An 18,923-nucleotide genomic window follows, 5' to 3' on the forward strand; every position below is an offset into this window, starting at 1 on the left:
ACGTACACGTGCACACGTACACGTACACACGTACACGTACACACGTACACGTACACACGTACACGTACACACGTACACGTACACACGTACACGTACACACGTACACGTACACACGTACACGTACACACGTACACGTACACACGTACACGTACACACGTACACGTACACACGTACACACGTACACGTACACACGTACACGTACACACGTACACACGTACACACGTACACGTACACACGTACACGTACACGTGCACACGTACACGTGCACATGTACACGTGCACATGTACACGTGCACATGTACACGTGCACATGTACACGTGCACATGTACACGTGCACATGTACACGTGCACATGTACACGTGCACATGTACACGTGCACATGTACACGTGCACATGTACACGTGCACATGTACACGTGCACATGTACACGTGCACATGTACACGTGCACATATACACGTGCACATATACACGTGCACATATACACGTGCACATATACACGTGCACATATACACGTGCACATATACACGTGCACATATACACGTGCACATATACACATGTAAATTCACACATGTACATATATACATGTACATTCACACATGTACATATATACATGTACATTCACACATGTACATATATACATGTACATTCACACATGTACATATATACATGTACATTCACACATGTACATATATACATGTACATTCACACATGTACATATATACATGTACATATGCATAAACATACACATGCACTTACACATACACTTACACACACACACTTACAGTGGTACTTCGACATACGAGCACCCCGACATGCGAGCAAAATTTCGAGGAAATAATTTTCTCGAGCTACGAGACAAATTTCAAGATACGAGAAAACCAGGTGGCCAAGACATGAGAGACTGTTTATGATTTTAGTGCATCTTTTTTGCCGCATCTCTTTTGTGTATAACAGATATCTCCAAGCACTGGGCGGAGCGTTGCATTTTCCCGTGTTTTTTCCCCGTTAGTCAATGCATAATACAGTGAACAACAATGGATCCAAAGCAAACAGGTGGAATGAAGAGTTGTGCAAAGAAAAGGCGAACGTTGACAATTACTATTAAGCGCGAAATAATTGAAAGCTATGAGTGGTGTACATGTCACAGAGCTTGCTCGGCAATAAGAGAGGAATACTTCAATGATATGCACCATCCTGAAGCAGAAGGACGCAATTAAGGATAAGAGGCCTTCCAAAGGACTAACTATAATTTCCCCCCGGCGCAGTGACATTCATGACGAGATGGAGAGCCTTCTTTTATTATGGATAAAAGATAAACAGTCAGCAGGAGACAGCGTGACCGAGTCAACTATATGTGAAAAAGCCATCGGAATTGACATAGATTTAATAACAAAGAAAGGATCTGAAAAGGGGGAGCCTTCAACACCTTCAGAACCCTTTAAAGCGAGTCATGGCTTGTTCGAAAATTTTAAAAAAAGAACTGGAATACACTCGGTTATTAGACACGGGGAAGCAGGAAGTTCCAATTCGAAAGCCGCGGTGTAAATTCAGGGTGGAGCCAACCCGGAGAAGAAAGGTAAAAAAATTAAAACAAAATTAGAATTCAGTCTTCTGTAAAGTTAGAGTAAACGTATGTTGAGTGTGTCTGTATATATTAATCCAAGTTAATTTAAATTTGTTTGTTTTGTTACGAGTGCGTTGTCATGGAAAGTCGGGTGCGAAAACAGTTGGGCGGCAGCCAAAGGAGGGATCCATGGCTGTCCCCTCCCCGGCTGCGAAAACTAGCTCTTGGGACGCAGGAGGTTGAGAAATTCCGGCTCGACATAGTCGGGCTCACCTCTACACACAGATTGGGTTCGGGTACAACTCCTCTCGAGGAGGGTTGGACACTTCCACTCTGGAGTTGCCCGCAGTGAGAGGCGCCGAGCGGGTGTCAGCATACTTGTTGCCCCCCGGCTCGGTGCCTGTATGTTGGGGTTTACCCCGGTGGAAGAGAGGATAGCAACCCTCCATCTACGGGTGGGGGGACGGGACCTGACTGTTGTTTGTGCGTATGCACCAAACAGCAGTTCAGAGTACCCAGCCTTTTTGGCATGTGCGGTCGATTGGTCGCCGGTCTTTTGGTCGCGGTCTTTTGGTTACCCGGACCGCGACAACGAGCGACCAAAAGACCGACGACCAAAAGACCGACGACCAAAAGACCGGCGACAAAACAAGGTAAAACAACACGGTCTACACAGCAATAAAAGCCAACAATGGCCATGAGCAGTTTCACTGAGCCGACGTGGGAGTGTATAAGAGTTTGTATGTACATGAGTTGTCCCCTTAGGAAGGTACGTCAGTCAGGGTCTTAACAAGTTATCCAACAAAAAACAATAAGTCTGGGAAATTTGGAGCTTTTCTTTAGCCTAATAATTAATAGGGCATTAAGTATGACTAAATAGTAATTCACAGTTTGTATTTAGGGAATTTGAGCAATGATTTAAATGGTAATTATCAATAACCTTCCAGGCGACCAAAGGATTGGCCCCCAAAAGACCGGCGACCAATCGACCATGTACCTTTTTTGGAGTCCTTGGAGGGGGTGCTGGAGAATGCAATTCCTTCATTCTGCTGGGGGACTTCAATGCTCACATGGGCAATGACAGTGAGGCCTGGAGAGGAGTGATTGAGAAGAACGCCCACCCTAATCAGAACCTGAGTGGAGTTATATTGTTGTATTTCTGCGCTCGTCGTAGTTTGACAATAATGAACACCATGTTCAAGAATAAGGGTGTCCATATGTGCTCTTGGCACCAGGACGCTCTAGGCCGCAGTTCGATGATCGACTTTGTGGTCGTATCATCGAACCTGCGGCCGCATGTCTTGGACACTCGGGTAAAGAAAGGGGCGGCGCTGTCAACCGATCAACACTTGGTGATGAGTTGTCTCCGATGGTGGGGGCAGATGCCAGTGCGGCCCGGGAGACCTAAACGTTTCGTGAGGGTCTGCTGGGAATGCCTGGCGGAGTCCCTTGTCAGGGTACACGGTCGATTGGTCGCCGGTCTTTTGGTCGCCGATCTTTTGGTCGCCCGGAAGGTAAGTGATAATCACCATTTAAATCGTTGCTCAAATTCCCTAAATACAAACTGTGAATTACTATTTAGTCATACTTAATGCCCTAGTAATTATTAGGCTAAAGAAAAGCTCCAAATTTCCCAGGCTTTTATTGTTTTTTGTTGGAGAACTTGTTAAGACCCTGACTGACGTAGCTTCTTAAAGGGACAACGCATGTATATACAAACTCTTATACACTCCCACGTCGGCTCAGTGAAACTGCTCATGGCCAATGTTGGCTTTTATTGATACGTAGACCGTGTTGTTTTACCTTGTTTTGTCTCCGGTCTTTTGGTCACCCGTTGTCGCGGTCGGGGCGACTAAAAGACCGCCGACCAATCGACCGCACACGCCTTGTCAGATGGAGTTTCAAATCCCACCTCCGACAGAGCTTCTCTCATGTCCGGGAAGAGGTGAGGGACATTGAGTACAAGTGGACCATGTTCCGCGCTTCTATTGCTGAGGCGGCAGACCGGAGCTGGGGCCGCAAGGTGGTCGGTGCCTGTCGCGGCAACCCCAGAACCTGCTGGTGGACAGTGGCGGTAAGGGATGTCATCAGGCTGAAAAAGAAGTCATACTGGGCCTTTTTGGCCCATGGGACTCTGTAGGCAGCTGACGGGTACCGGGTGGCCAAGCGGCATGTGGCTCTGGTCGTCTCTGAGGCAAAAAACACGGGCATGGGAGGAGTTCGGTGAGGCCATGTAGAACGACTGCCGGGTGGCTTCAAGGAAATTTTGGTCCACCATCTGACGTCTCAGAAGGGGGAAAGCAGTGCACCGTCAACACAGTGTTTAGTGGGGATGGGGCGCTGCTGACCTCGACTCGGGATGTTGTGAATTGGTCGGCCGAATACTCCTCGATTCCACCGACGCCCCTTGCCATGAGGAAGCAGAGCCGGGGGACTCTGGGGTGGACTCTCTTATCTCTTGGGTTGAAGGCACCAAGGTGGATAACAAGCTCCTTGGTGGCAAGGCCCCGGAGGTGAATGAGAGCCGCCCGGAGTTTCTAAAGGATGTTGTGGGGCTGTCTTGGTTGACATGCGTGGACATCGGGGACAGTGCCTCTGGATTGCCAGACCTGGGTGGTGGTTCCCCTTTTTAAAAAGTTCCAATTACCAGGGAATCACACTCCTCAGCCTCCCTGGGAAGGTCTATTCTGGGGTAATGGAGACGAGGGTCTGCCGGGAGCACGGACTTTGGATTCAGGAGTAGCAGTGTGGTTTTCGTCCTGGCCGTGGAACAGTGGATCAGCTCTACACCCTCAGCAGGGTACTCAGGGAGTCATGGGATATTGCCCAACCACTTGGAGAAGGCGTTCGACCGTGTCCCCCGGGCAGTCTTGAGGGGGGTACTCCGGGAGTAAGTGCTGGTGTCAGAGTCTGGTCCGCGTAGCCGGCAGTAAGTCGGATGCGTTTCCAGTGGGGTTGGACTCCGCCAGGGCTGCCCTTTGTCACAGATTCTGTTCATCACTTTCATGGACAGAATATGTAGGCGCAGCCGTGGTGTTGAGGGGGTCCAGTTTGTTGGCCTCAGTATTGCATACCTGCTTTTTGCAAATGATGTGGTTCTGTTGGCTTCATCAGGCCGTGATCTCCAACTCTCGCTGGAACGATTCGCAACCGAGTGTAAAGCGGTCGGGATGAGAATGAGCACCTCCAAATCTGAGACCATGGTCCTCAGTCGGAAAAAGGTGGCGTGCCCTCTCTGGGTCAGGGACCAGGTCATCCCCCAGGTGGAGGAGTTTAAGTATCTTGGGGTCTTGTTCATGAATGAGGGAAGAATGGAGCAGTGATTGATAGGCGGATTGGGGCGGCGTCCACAGTGATGTGGACTCTGCACCGGTCCGTCATGGTGAAGAAGGAGCTGAGCCAAAAGGCGAAGCTCTCTATTTACCGGTCGGTCTACGTTCCCACCCTCATCAATGGTCACGAGCTGTGGGTCACGACCGAAAGAACGAGATCCCGGATACAAGCGGCTGAAATAAGTTTCCTCCGCAGGATGTACGGACTCTCCCTTAGAGATAAGGTGAGAAGCTTGGTCATCCGGGAGGGGCTCCGCTGCTCCTCCAGATCGAGAGGAGCCAGACGAGTTGGCTTGGGCATCTGATCAGGATGCATCCTGGACGCCGGGAGGAGGCCACGGGGCTGACCTCGGACACGCTGGGCAAACTGTTTCCCGGCTGGCCCGGGAATGCCTTGGGATACTCCCGGAAGAGCTGGATGAAGTGGCTGGGGGGACGGAAGTCTGGGCTTCAAGCTGCTGTCCCCGCAACACGACTTTTGATAAAGCGGAAGAAGATGAGATGAGACTCTAGTATAGTATTAGGGGCGTGTGGAGAATTGCGTGATTTTTTTTTGTTTTGTATAATATTTGGGCAGGACCTTTGTCGGCAAGAAGAAAAAAAAATGACCTTGCCACATTCCCTTTCAAATGATGTGAATGCAAACGTGTTTCAGAGCAAAATGCAGTCCAAAAATGTATTGCATACAATGAATTTACAATAGATTTAAGATGATTGCAAATAATTACACACATTTTGATTAAATACATTACAAGGCGTTTTAAGGGATTAAACTGCCGTCACTCGCATTCTGTGTTTTCACAGCTTTTTTATCCTTTATTTTTACGTTTTATTGTCTCTTAAGATTTTACTTGTTACTTTACTTTATATTTTATATTCCATACTTTAATGTTTTAAAACTTTACTTTCAAGACTCTACTCCAAGACTCAAGTTGTGCGAGAGGCAGTCTTAGATCTATTAGTTTAGTTTATCCTTGCAAATTCTGGACTTTACATTTTTGACCCACTCAGCCATGCCTCCACTGTTTTACACAAAGGATCAGCTGTTAGCGCTGCGCATCTTCTTCTTCTTCTTCTTTTTTCACCTCAGGCGCCTGAGGATTACCCTCAGCAGCGCTAGAGCTGCCACTGAAACACGGATAAGTTCATCCAGGGAGTTGCCCAAGCCGCGATGGTAGCGTTCGGTCATTAAGGCCGGGCAGCGGAGCCATAAGTGTTCAGACGACTCTGTTTCCTCGTCGCACAGGCGGCAGCGATCCGAGTTGGATTTCCCCACAAGGTGGAGCCAACGGCGGAGCAGGGGGTGGTGTCCACTGCGGAAACGAATCAGGTCTGTGCGGTCTCCTTTCGATAGGGCAAGTTCTTCCTCTGTGACTTTTGTAGTGTAGGTCTGCAAAAGGCGGGGGTGGGAGAGGGGGGGGGGGAGCGATCTTCACGTTGGATGATGGCACGTCTTGTGGCTGCGTCCGGGGGGGTATTGGTTTGGTCATCTAACGAGCCAAGTTTAGCTAGGGCATCAGCCAGGTCGTTTCCGCATATGTTGCAGTGGCCCGGGATCCACAGTAGCTGCAGTCGCTTAGGCGGAGGGAAAAGGGCGATGTCACCCTGAAGTCTCCGAATGGCGGGGTCTTGCGTATGGGGGTTTCCCATAGCTTGGACCAGCGATTTGCAGTCACTGAGGATAATTGATGTCTGCCAGTCTGCTGTTTCCCTCAGCCAGGAGAGTGCCTCGGTCAGTGCCACTTTTTCAGAGTGGTAGGAGCTGCTGCGGCTGCCAGTGGCACCATGCCATTGGTGGATGATTGCACTCTCCTTAATGACGACAAAACCTGCACCACCGTCCGCAGTGCCTTCTTTGGTGGATCCATCTGTGAAGATCTGTAGGTCCGGTTTACCCATGCTTCTGATGAGCTCTTCTGCCTTATCTCTTTGGGTGATGGTCGGCATGTGTTTAGAGACTGCGGTAAAGGCGGTTTGGATGGGGGGGGGGTAATAGCCAGGGTGGGCAGGGATGGGAAGAGTATGTGCAAGGGGTATGGAGTTCGAGAGCGGTAAGACGGGGAAGGGTCGATGATCGCCAGTCTGGCTTCTTTTGCAAACGCATTTTAACGTTTTCATGGAGGAGGCGGTGTCGGGGATCAGAAGGAGGCAGCTGGTTCCAGGCATCCGCCTTAAGAAGTGCTTGTAACTTGAGGCGGGATGAGAGGGGTGTGAGATGTGCCTCATGTAGGACTGCTTCGGTGGGGGTAGACCTGAGGTGGTGAGTTATGGCGCGGGCTGCTTCCAGTTGGGCGGTTTCAAGGGATTTGAGGTGAGTTTGGGCCAGCCAGGGGGCCCATGCCGGTGCTGCGTACTCCGCAAGACTTCTCTGGGTGGCAATATACACTGTTCTAAGGTCGTTTGGTTGCCAACCCCAGGATGTGCCACTGAGTTTGCGGAGGAGGTTCGTTCTTTTGGACATGGTTTGGCGGACTTTTTTCGCTTGCTCTGCAAACGTGAGTTGTCGGTCAAAAGATACGCCAAGAAAAGTGGGGGTGGGGTTATGCTTGAGGGTGGCGCCATTTATTAAGATCTTTGGTTGCCATTTGGCCTCAGCGGAGTCCAGGCTAAAAAATGACGCCTCACACTTGGTGGTGTTAAGGTTTAGGTGTGCCTCGGAACTCCACCTCCAGACTTTTTCAACCTCCGCTTGAAGTCTGCTTTCCACCTCCTCTTTGTTCCTACCCCGACAAGCAAGAGCCAGATCGTCTGCATAGGCGCTGACCAGGGTGGAGTCGTTGAACTTGTCGAGGAGGTCATTAATGTAGATGATGAATAAGAGGGGTGACAGGACCGAGCCTTGGGGGAGCCCTTCTTTGAAGGTTCTGCTCCTGCCGGTGGTATTGTTGATCCTGACCCTGGCTGTGCGATTTGTGAGCCAGTTGGCGATCCATCTGATGAAGCGGTAGGGGACCCCCAGGTCTGCCATTTTTTGTAAGAGACCTGTTCTCCATACCTGGTCGAATGCCTTGCTGAAGTCAAAGAATGTTGCAAGCGTGCGTTGCCGTTGAGTCGACTGGAAGCCATCAGAGATGAACTGCGACAGTCGCAGGGCCTGGTCCGTCGTGCTTCTTCCCTTTCGAAAACCGGCTTGCCAGTGGCTGAGAAGCTGTTTATCTTCCAACCACCAGGCGAGACGGTTCACGATGAGCCTTTCCATTGTTTTGCTAAGCGTAGAGGTGAGGGCGATGGGTCTGTAGTTCCCAACGTCCTTTGGTGACTTCCCTTTTTTGAGGAAAGGGATGATGGTGGCCACTCGCCAAGCTTGTGGACACCAGCCCTCTAGCCAGCTGGTGTTGACGATATGGAGTAGTTCGGGAAGGATGTTTGCCGGAAGATTTTTTAGAAGGTCCGGGGCTATGTCGTCGGGTCCAGCTGCCTTACCCGCTTTAAGTTGGGACAGCGCTGTCTGCAGTTCAGCATCGGTGAACGGGAGCTCGAGGACTTGTCGCGGTGAGCCGAGCAGTCTGCGGGTAGCTGTACGTAGAGAACGCACTGCTCGTCTGCTCCGCTTGTCACTCTTGCGTCCGCTGACCGAGGCATATTCCCTGATAAATGCTGTTGCTTTGGCTCGGTCACTCACGTACTCCTTGTTCTTGTAGACCAGGGACTCGCCAGATTGTTGTGTTTTGGTGCCTGAGAGGGATTTTACTAAGGACCAGGCTTGTCCCGTAGATCTTGTCTCGGCGATCTTGGTGAGGTGTAAGCGCCATGCGTTCCTTTTCGCTTCAGTGGTTTTTTGTTTGATCTGTTGGCAGAGTGCTATCCATTCTTTCCTATTTTGTTGGAGGTCTCGACGTAGTCGATTCCTTTCGCGGATGAGGTCCTTCAGGTCCTGTGTCAACCATGGGAGCTCCTTCTGGCGGATAACTTTGACCGGTATTGTAAGTGCTGCTGCCTCTTTCATGTGTTGCACTAGGAGGGAGAGTTTTTCCGGGGCTGTGGCTGCTGCGGAGATTACGGGTAGGCAATCCATGAGGATGGTACGATACCTCTTCCAGTCAGCTTTCGAGAAGTTGGGTCGTACTCTTCTTTGTTGGCATTCGACACGGAGAGCACGGTTCCACCTAATCAGAATCGGTCTGTGGTCGGAAGTCATCTCGTCGATGGGTTCCCATTGCAGATGTTCGGCCGTGGTGGGGTCAGTGATCGTTAGGTCGGGGGCACTCATGCCTGCTCCTTGTTGGTATCTGACAGTCCGTGTCCACACGCCGTCATTAAGGAGAGTTAGGTCATGGTCATCGACCCATTGATGGATTGCGTTACCCCTGGGATCTGTCTTGGCAAGTATATCCCAGGTCGGGTGGTGCGCGTTGAAATCCCCGCAGATCAGGCCATGCTCCGTGGGGAGCGAGTTTAACCAGGAGAAATCTTGGGGGGCAGGACAATAATCCGATGTCGCCGGGGGGATGTAGGCGTTGACCAGTGAGAGGTGCCGCCTGCGGGCGATGGGAATGTGGATATGCTGGAGTTCGAGGGGGCCTGATAGGGACGCTGGAAGGATGGAGTAGGGGATGCCGCATCTCAGGTAGACAAGGAGACCCCCGCCTCGTCGCTGTTTTGTGCCTGAGCCCTCACGGTCTTGGCGAATCACGTTATAACCGTCGAGCTGAGGCGTCGGGTCTTCGAGTCCCAGTTTTGTTTCCTGGAGGAGGAGGATGTCAATTTTTAGACGTGCCGTCACCTCTTTCAGTTCGGTAGTCTTGGTCGCCAGGTAGTCACAGTTCCATTGAAGGATGGTGAGACCGGCTTTCCGTGCCTCCGGTAGATCGGCAATCCTATCTGTGGGTTGTTGAGGGTGGGAGGGTTTCAGGTTCAGACAGCTCTGGCAGCACCAGTTATTGTTCCTGCGAAGTATGGTTAAAGCGTGTCTGGTTTCAGGGGCACATTTGAGGTGGAATCCACGTTTGCAGGATCTACATGTCAGGGGAGAGCGTGAAACGATTAATTTGTTATTACAGGTGGGGCAGTTTGCGTTTATAGGTTGGTGTGTTGTTATGGCTGTTTGGTGTGTGGAGGATTGTTGTGTCGGGGGTGGTGAGCAGGTCGGGCATAGCCAGTTTGCATTAATTTGGGAGCGAGGTAGTCCAGAGCAAGAGCGGTGGGATTTGTTGGGGCAGTTCGAGCAGGGGATGGGGGAGATGGTAGGGGAGAAGGAGATTTTGCAGACACAGCATTTTTCTTTCGGTCCCACGTAGGCTGTGCGCGGAAGTGACGGCACGACGGCATTTCCGGAACAGGATCCGCAGAGAAAGCCTTGATGACTCTTTATCTGGGTTCGGGTCAGGCCGCTACAGGTCCTGTGGAAATTTCGTCGGCAAGCGTTGCAGACCAGTGGGGTGAAGTCACGACGGATCGTCTTAGAGCATCCCGGGCAGGTAGGTCCCGGGTTCTCCTCGACGTCGCCTGCCCTTAGGAGGAGTAACCGGAGGTGTGGGGCAGGGCGGACATCTCCGGCTGGATGAAAAACATAGGGCGCCATGTTCCTGGGTGGCATCTCTGGGTGGTTGTGTTGGATTCGCAGGCCGCGGCGGGCGGCCTCTCGGGAGACACCTCGTGAAGGTTCCAACTGTTGTCTCCCTGATTGCTGCTGCGCAGAGAAGATGAGAGTAGTGCGCAATTGCGCACGCGCGCAGCTTAGAGGGAACATTGCCCCACGCTCATATTTTTCAATTACTTCGCATTTCATGTCCATTGTCAACGGTCGCCTTTTCTTTGCAAAACTTTGCCGATCCATAGTAATATCGTTTTACCTGGTATGTAAATGTACACCAAGTCATGATCAAATAACCTTTTGTAACTGGGAGAGAACTATCTCTCCTGTGATCAGCTTGAAACTTCCTGTAACTTGGACACTCCCAAAACACAATAAGAGACTTGGCGAGGGGAGATTTTCTTCAGAGTGTGTCGACGGGCTGAGACGCGAACGGTCCGAGACCCTCTCATTTTTAAATAAAATAACCTCAATTCTTTGTGTTCCTACTTTTTTCAGATTGGTGATACAAATGTCTGGTGTTTAAACCCAACAACCTTCTTCTGCCGATGCGGCAGTCGCTCTCGAGCTGCTTCACGTTACTGTGTCCCGGCTGCAGACGTCACACCCCCAGTCTCTCCTTCTTATCTCTGGTGATTTTAACCATGCTCCCTTGGTTTATACTCTCCCCACCTTCACTCAGTATGTGAAGTGCCACACAAGGGAACAAACAACTCTGGACCTGCTGTATGCCAACACAAAGGAGGCATACAGCCCAGTCCTCCTGCCCCCACTGGGCCGCTCAGACCACAACCTGGTCCATCTGATCCCCACCTACATCCCTATGGTGAGGAAAATAAAACGTACCACGATCATATAAAGATGGAGCGAGGAGACCAGCATGGTACTGAGGGACTGTTTTGATACCACTAACTGGGAGGTGCTGTGCAATTCACATGGGAAAGACATTGACAGCTTGACCCACTGCATCACAGATTATATTAACTTCTGTGTTGAGAACATTTTACCCTCCAAGGTCCGTTGTTTCTCCAACAATAAGCCGTGGGTCACCAGGGATCTAAGGGCCCGCCTGAACAAGAAGAAGAGGGCTTTTAGGTCTGGGGAGAAAAATAGTCTGAAAATGGTCCAGAAGGAGCTGAAGAGAGAGATAAGGAAGGGAAAGACCATCTACAGGAGGAAGCTAGAGAACCAACTCCAGAGAGACAACACCAAAGAGGTCTGGAGGAGCTTGAGGGCCATTTCGGGCCATAGAGGCAACAGTGAGAGAGACCCGGAGTCCGGAGACAGGGAGTGGGCCAATGAACTGAATCAGTTCTTTAACAGATTCAGTCCTGCCCCCACTCCCCTGACCCCCAAGACCAGAAGCAACACTGCCCCCTCTTTCTCCTCCTCCTCTTCCTCCCCCTCTTCCACCGGTCTCTGCATTACTGTCGATCAGGTGATAAAACAGCTAAAGAAGATCGAGGCAAGGAAAGCTACCGGTCCAGACGGCCTCAGCTCCAGACTACTGAGAGACTGTGCGGATCAGCTTGGCAAAGTGATTCTGCATATTTTCAACCTCAGACACAACCCTCTACACATCAGACTTCAAACATAATACAGACACCTGCCACCTCCAGAAGTTCTCGGATGACACCGCTATTTTTGGACGAGTGACGGACAGGAATGACCTAGAGTACAGGGGAGTCATCACAGCCTTTGTTGACTGGTGTAGGCAAAACCACCTCTACATCAACACCAGTAAGACAAAGGAAATGGTCATCGATTTTCGGAGGAATCCTCAACAGAGCACTCAGGTTCTCATTGTACATACATTGAAATCAGGTACAGACATTGAAATCGTGGAGAATTTTAAGTACCTGGGTGTTCACCTCAACAACAAACTAGACTGTTCCACAAACATAGATGCCATGTATAAAAGGGGCCAGAGGGACAGGAACAGGCTGAATAAGCTGGTCAGCTCTGTTCTGGGCTGTCCTTTGGACTCTGTGGAGGAAGTGGGAGAGCGGAGGATGCTGACCAGGATGATGTCCATCATGGACAGCACCTCCCACCCCCTACATGAGTCTGTGGAGTCCCTCCGAAGCTCTTTCAGCAATAGACTGCTGCACCCTCATTGCAGGAAGGAGCGCTTCCGCAGATCCTTCCTCCCATCAGCTGTCACGCTCTTTAACAAAACAAATGACTGAGTGTTAAGACCTACCCTATGCAAGCATGTACATCTATGTGTATGTATGTGTGTATATATATATACACATATATATACACATATATACACATACATATATACACATACATATATACACATACATATATATATACATACATATATATACATACATATATATACATACATATATATACATATATATACATATATATACATACATATACATACATATACAGTGGTACCTCGTCATACGACCGCTCGTCATACAAAATGCTCGTCTTACGGGGGAAATTTCGATCGAATAATTCGCCCCTGATGCGGTCAAAATTTCGTGATGCGACCAAGCCAGGTGGCCATGGCATTTTTTTGCATATCTTTCGTGTATAACAATATTTACGAGCACCGGATGAGTTATTCAGACCAGGAAACGCGCGGGCAAAAATAGGGCTTTCTGGGTAATGAAGTATACTCGTGCACACAACACCCATAGGCAATGGCAACCTTTCTCAGAATAAAACTTCATTACCTACAATCAATACGTGGGTAAGCTCAACTATTGTATTTCCTGTTATTCTTTCTAAGGAAAGAAGGTCCCGCGGTCGTTCTTTAAAGACTATTTCTCGTTGGCAAGTGGTCGTGCGTTATCCTATTGTGATGACATTTGTTTGTATGCGACATTATCGAAATATTTTGAAGGGTAGACAAAAACAAACAACTCTTGATGCGTTCGTTTTGAAGACTTCCGCGGAGCGGCCAGGTGGTGTCAACCCGTAGAACTACGTAAGGTAAAAAAGATTACATCAAATTTAGAATTTAGTTTTGTTTGAAGTTACATTAAACGTTGAGTGTCTGTATATAGTTATCCAAGTTAATTTAAATTTGTTTGTTCGTTTACGAGTGCATTGTTGCCGTGGATAAAGCCCACCCGAACAGCCCCCCCCGCCTTCGTGTGTATGTCGTTCCCTTCCCTTCCGCGAAATGCGTCTAATTTTACTTCTATTTAACACATTTTATTACTATCAAACCACTCGTTATTTATTACTTTGTCAATATATGGCGAATTATAAGAAATAAAACATTTTTTTTCAATCCAATATCCTGTTTTTGGTGTTTTTTTCAGAGAGTTGGAACGAATTAATTTGTTTCCCATTCATTTCAATGGGAAACTTCCGCTCAAATTACGAGAATCTTGTCATACGAGCTCAGTCCCAGATCACAGATTAAGCTCGTATCTCGAGGTACCACTGTATATATACATATATATATACATATATATATATATATATATACATACATATATACATATATACACATATATATATATACACACGTGTACATACACATATATATATATGTATACATATACGAGGGTGGTATGGGTCCCTAACAATTTATTTATATATTTATTCATGTATTTATTTATTTATTAACCTGCTTATTACCTATCTAATTATGTCTAAAATGCCTTTCCTTTTTCTGCATCCTCACTCTCTTGCTACTGTGACAACGGATTCTCCCGAATACGGGATGAATAAAGTTATCCTATCCAATCCAATCCAATCCAATTAACTTATTCAAGGTTTTACTTATTCACTCATTTATTTATCAATTTATTCATTTATTATATTTATATGCTTTGGTTAGTTTTCAATGGCCCGGCAGTGAGTGCTTAGCGTGTCAGCCTCACAGTTCTGGGATCCTGGGTTCAAATCCAGGTCGGTCCACCTGTGTGGAGTTTGGTTGTTCTCCCCGAGCCTGTGTGAGCCGGTTTCCTCCCACATTCCAAAGACATGCATTGTAGGCTGGTTGGATACTCTAAATTGCCCCTAGGTATGTGTGTGAACGTGAATGGTTGTCCGACTTCTTGTGCCCTGTGATCGGCTGGTCACCAATTCAAGGCGTTCCCCCCCTTGTGCCCCAAGTCAACTGGGATAGGCTCCAGCACCTCCCGTGACCCTAATGGGGATAAAGCAGTTTAAAAAAAAATGAATGAATGTTTATTTTTCATTGAACTGTACGCTTCTTGAGATGCTTGAGATCTGTTTTTATTTCATTTTTTTCTTGTCCAATGAATAAAAAAGACAATTCTGAATCTGTTTAGAAATGTCAGCTAATTGATGAGTTCAAAACTGAAAATCTTAGTCGTTAAGTTTTGTATCAGACATAACAGCACCCAAGTTGCAGAGTAAAATGACAGCATTTTTTAAACTTGTATGAAATAGGATTTATTATTCTTGCTTACATGGTCCAAAATATCTGATAATTTGTCTGTGTATTAAAGGGCATGATTTGAAGACATCTGTCGAACAATATTTTGAGCTGGCAAAAAAAGGAAACTACAGTAATACCTCGACATATGAGTGCCCCGACATACGAGCAATTTGATATAAGAGTAAAATTTCGGGCAAATATTTAACTTGAGATACGAGACAAATTTTGATATACGAGCATACAGCGGACGCGAGAGGCTGTTCATAAGAAAATCCTATTGTGAGGAAATTTGTGTGCATCATTTTCGGAATATTTTGAAGGGAAGACAAAAGCAAACAACCCTCGATAGGTTGCATCTGAAAGTCAGGGTGGAAGCGGGGCAAATAGAGCCAACCCAGGAGAAGAAAGGTATAAAAAAATGAATTAAGTTTAGTGTAAGGTTAGATTAAATTTATTTTTGAGTGTGTCTGCATAATAATCCAAGTTCATTTAAATTTGTTTGTTATGTTACAAACGCGTTGCCATGCAAATAGTCTCTCCCCCCTCTCGCTCCGTCCCTCTCTTTCCCCTCCGCGAAATCCGTCTAATTTTAGTACTATTAAACCACTAGTTATTTGTTACTTTGTTAATAGATGGCGAATTAGAACAAATTTAAAAAAAAATTCCAATCCAATATCCTGTTTTTGGTGTTTTTTCAGAGGGATGGAACAAATTAATTTGTTTTTAGTTCATTTCTATGGGAAACGTTCATTTCAGTTACGAGTAAATCGACCTACGAGCTCAGTCCCGGAATTAATTAAGCTCGTATCTTGAGGTACCACTGTATTTGATTTTTTTTAAATAGATTAGCAAAACTTAATTTTGTTTACAAGAGAACGTTTGGAAAACTGAAATCAGAAAAAATTGTGTACGGCTACTTTTTGTATGTCCTATGATCATTTGAATCTTACCTGCCTAATCTCAATAACTGCATAAACAAAACAATGGTATGGAACAACACAAAAAGTACACCACATTTCATGACTTTGATTTCAAATTGGGTTCAGTCTAGAACAGAGGTCGAGGACCTTTTTGACACAGAGCCATAAAAAATTCAAATTTTATTCCTTGAGAGCCATACTCAGAATTTAAGAGTAAAAATGTGAAAAGGATGTGATTTTTGGGGGGTCATTTTACCACTTTTAAAGTACTAAATGAATTATTTTGACAACACTGTTACGCAGTTCCTAATCAATGAAAATATGCATGCAGAAAAGAGGAAGTGTCAGCGCCATAGTGCCGACGTGACTCTCCTATTGGTGCATTCGGGACTTGGCTCGGTCACCAGCGGTTTAAATACATATTTTACGTCACAGCTTAGCAAAAAGCCACATGCACCCATCAGAAAAGCCATATATGGCATCCGAGCCATAGGTTCCCTACCCCTGGTCTAGAACATGTGAACAGAATACAAGCAGTTTTACCTGGTGATGGAGCAGATGCCAAACTCTATGTAGAAGGCAGGAGACCAAGTGTGTATTACAAAGTAATATAGACACAAACCCGGACGCCCATATAATCTGCCTGGAAGGACAAACAGTATGATTGCATGAAAATAGTAATGTAAAATCTGTTTTAGTTTTAGTTTGATATCCTATATATGTGCATGGCCAAGGCCGCTCAGACCGCAGTTTTTATTTTCTGTAATCTTATAACCCTACAGTGAAGGCTGTCCCAAACGGTTAATTTTCTCCTGATTAACATATTAGTTATCTCTATGAGAGATTTTTTGATAAGGATTAGTAATTCAGAAATACATTTCAGAACATTTTTTAGGCCAGAATCAAAGTGTTAGCATGATTGATGTATTTCTGTCTGTGTGATGGAGTACCGTATTTACTCACATATAAGCCACCCACGCATATAAGCCGCGCCCTGAAAATTGCCTTGAAATTTTTGAATTTTACAATACTGTATGACTGTACACCGACCCACCACTCTAACTCCATCATCAAATTTGCAGAGGGCACCACTGTGGTCGGACTCATCTCAGGGGGGATGAGTCTGCCTACAGAGATGAGGTCAACAAACTGTCTTCGAGTTGTTTGGTGAACAATCTCACACTAAACACCACGAAAACTAAAGAAATAATCCTGGACTTTCGCAAACGCAACACAGATTTAGCCCCACTCATAAATGGAGTATGCGTAGACAGGGTCCAGTCCTTCAAATTCCTGGGGGTCCACGTCACGGACAAGCTCTCCTGGTCTACCAACACCACGTCGGTGGTGAAGAAGGACCAGAAACGACTCCATTTCCTGAGGATACTCAGGAGGAACAACTTGGACACTAAGCTTCTGGTAACCTTCTATAGAGCCACTGTGGAGAGCATCCCGGCATACTGCATTACAGTGTGGTACGCTGGCAGCAGACAGTAAAGCCATGCAGAGAGTGATCAACACGGCCCAGAAGATCACCGGCTGCTCTCTGTCCTCACTGGATGACATTCCTCGCTACCTCAGTAGAGCCAGGAACATTGTTAGGGACCCATACCACCCTGGTCACAACATGTTCCAGCTGCTGCTCTCTGGCAGATGCTACAGGTTGCACAAAACACGGACAAATAGACTTAGGGACAGTTTTTTTGCCATCAGGGGTCTGAACTTGCATTAGCACGACACACAATCCCTTCTGTGCAATAACTTTGGGGTGTGCAATAGCAATGTGCAATATCGTACATTGTGCAATATTTTAGAATTTAACTTGCCGGACCTGACTTTTTAGCTGTAAACTCAAATTGATGCTTTTTTCTCAATACATTAAATCTGTTTGAAAATAAGTGCTGAAAACAAGTTGAAACAAGCTGAAGTTTTAGGCAGAAACTATTTTGTTTTACTTTTGAAGTTGTTTTTTTGGTGGGGTTTAAAAGGCCAACAGCAGTCACCCCGACTTGAAGCCCAGTGTCGCCATTGCTTTTTGGGCCACCCCTATCAGTTTTTCCATTTTAGCTTTCCTCCTAAACAATCCCACAATGTCTTTTAATTTGCTTATTCCGTGGATCTCACATTGCACTAAAAAACATGGTGTAGTTATTTAAAATACTGAAAAATTAGGAAATAAAAAAGCCATACAAAAGGAGACGTATTTCACGGGATGCCCCACCACTTATTGGAACAGTTTGCATTCCTTTTGTGAACGTGATATGCTGCCATAAATCCTCTACCACCCCTAAAACAAAATCCACAACATAGTGACAGAAAAGGGATAAAGACATCTGTAACTGCAAAAGGATGAATGTAAAAAAGTTTTTATTCTCTCCTTCTCAAGCTTTAGCAAAACCATCGTCGATTAACGGTCCATGCCAACTGTTCTGATAGTTAAGGGGACGAAACGAAACAAACGAACAGACATTTGTTCCTCGACAAAATATTTAAGCATCGATTCATTAACCTACTGAATTCCAGTACGAACAGAAAAGCCAGATTATTTAGTGTAATTATTATTATTTTTCTCATTCATAAAAATGTGTCAATACACTCTTAATTGCCCCTAGGTATGAGTCTGAGCGTGAGCTGGCCACCAATTCAGGGTGTTCTTGCCTCATGCCCGAAATAAGCTGGGATAGGCTCCAGCACCCCACGTGATCCTTGCAGGGATAAGCGGTTCAGATAATTAATGAATGAATTTGTCAGGGTTGTTAACATCAGTCTTTTCTTTCGTTCAATCCCACAATTAATTTCTTCTTACTTTGAGTTTAATGTTCCACGTTAATGTTACACATAATAGCAACTTCAGGAAAACCGTGTCATTATTGAGTAAGTAGTTTTTACATGATACTAATAAATGATATAATCTTGTCACTGAGTATTCAAAAAGAAATTCTCAAGACTCACACTGATCCATAACTTTTGAAATTGTGTAATAGAAATAAGACGCCTCGTGGTGTAGAGGTTCACTTGCCTGACTTCGGTGCGGGAAGGCGCGGGCTAGATTCCCGATGGCGGCGGTATGATTGGGAGTGTGAATGGTTGTATGTCTCTGTGTGTCCCATGGCTGATTGGCAACCAATTTAGGGCAGCGGTCCCCAAACTTTTTCTCACTGGGGACTGGTAAAGCTCTTCCTATTTTTTCA

The 18,923-nt window shown here is 46.6% G+C and overlaps 1 protein-coding gene across 14 annotated transcripts in view; it reads right to left on the bottom strand.

The window, feature by feature from the left end:
• Window positions 1-18,923, bottom strand: part of fanca (FA complementation group A) — a 166,485-nt gene that overhangs the window by 54,705 nt on the left and 92,857 nt on the right. For all 14 annotated transcript variants that reach the window (XR_013299496.1, XR_013299498.1, XR_013299497.1 and 11 more), the window contains one exon: window positions 16,276-16,375. Coding sequence is in view for 8 of the 14 variants with exons in the window: in XM_077595441.1 (XP_077451567.1) it covers window positions 16,276-16,375 (100 nt within the window). In the remaining 6 variants the exon portion in view is untranslated. The remainder of the gene's footprint in view (window positions 1-16,275; window positions 16,376-18,923) is intronic.

This window comes from Stigmatopora argus, chromosome 3, assembly GCF_051989625.1.
Source record: "Stigmatopora argus isolate UIUO_Sarg chromosome 3, RoL_Sarg_1.0, whole genome shotgun sequence".
Classification (NCBI taxonomy): Eukaryota; Metazoa; Chordata; class Actinopteri; order Syngnathiformes; family Syngnathidae; genus Stigmatopora; species Stigmatopora argus.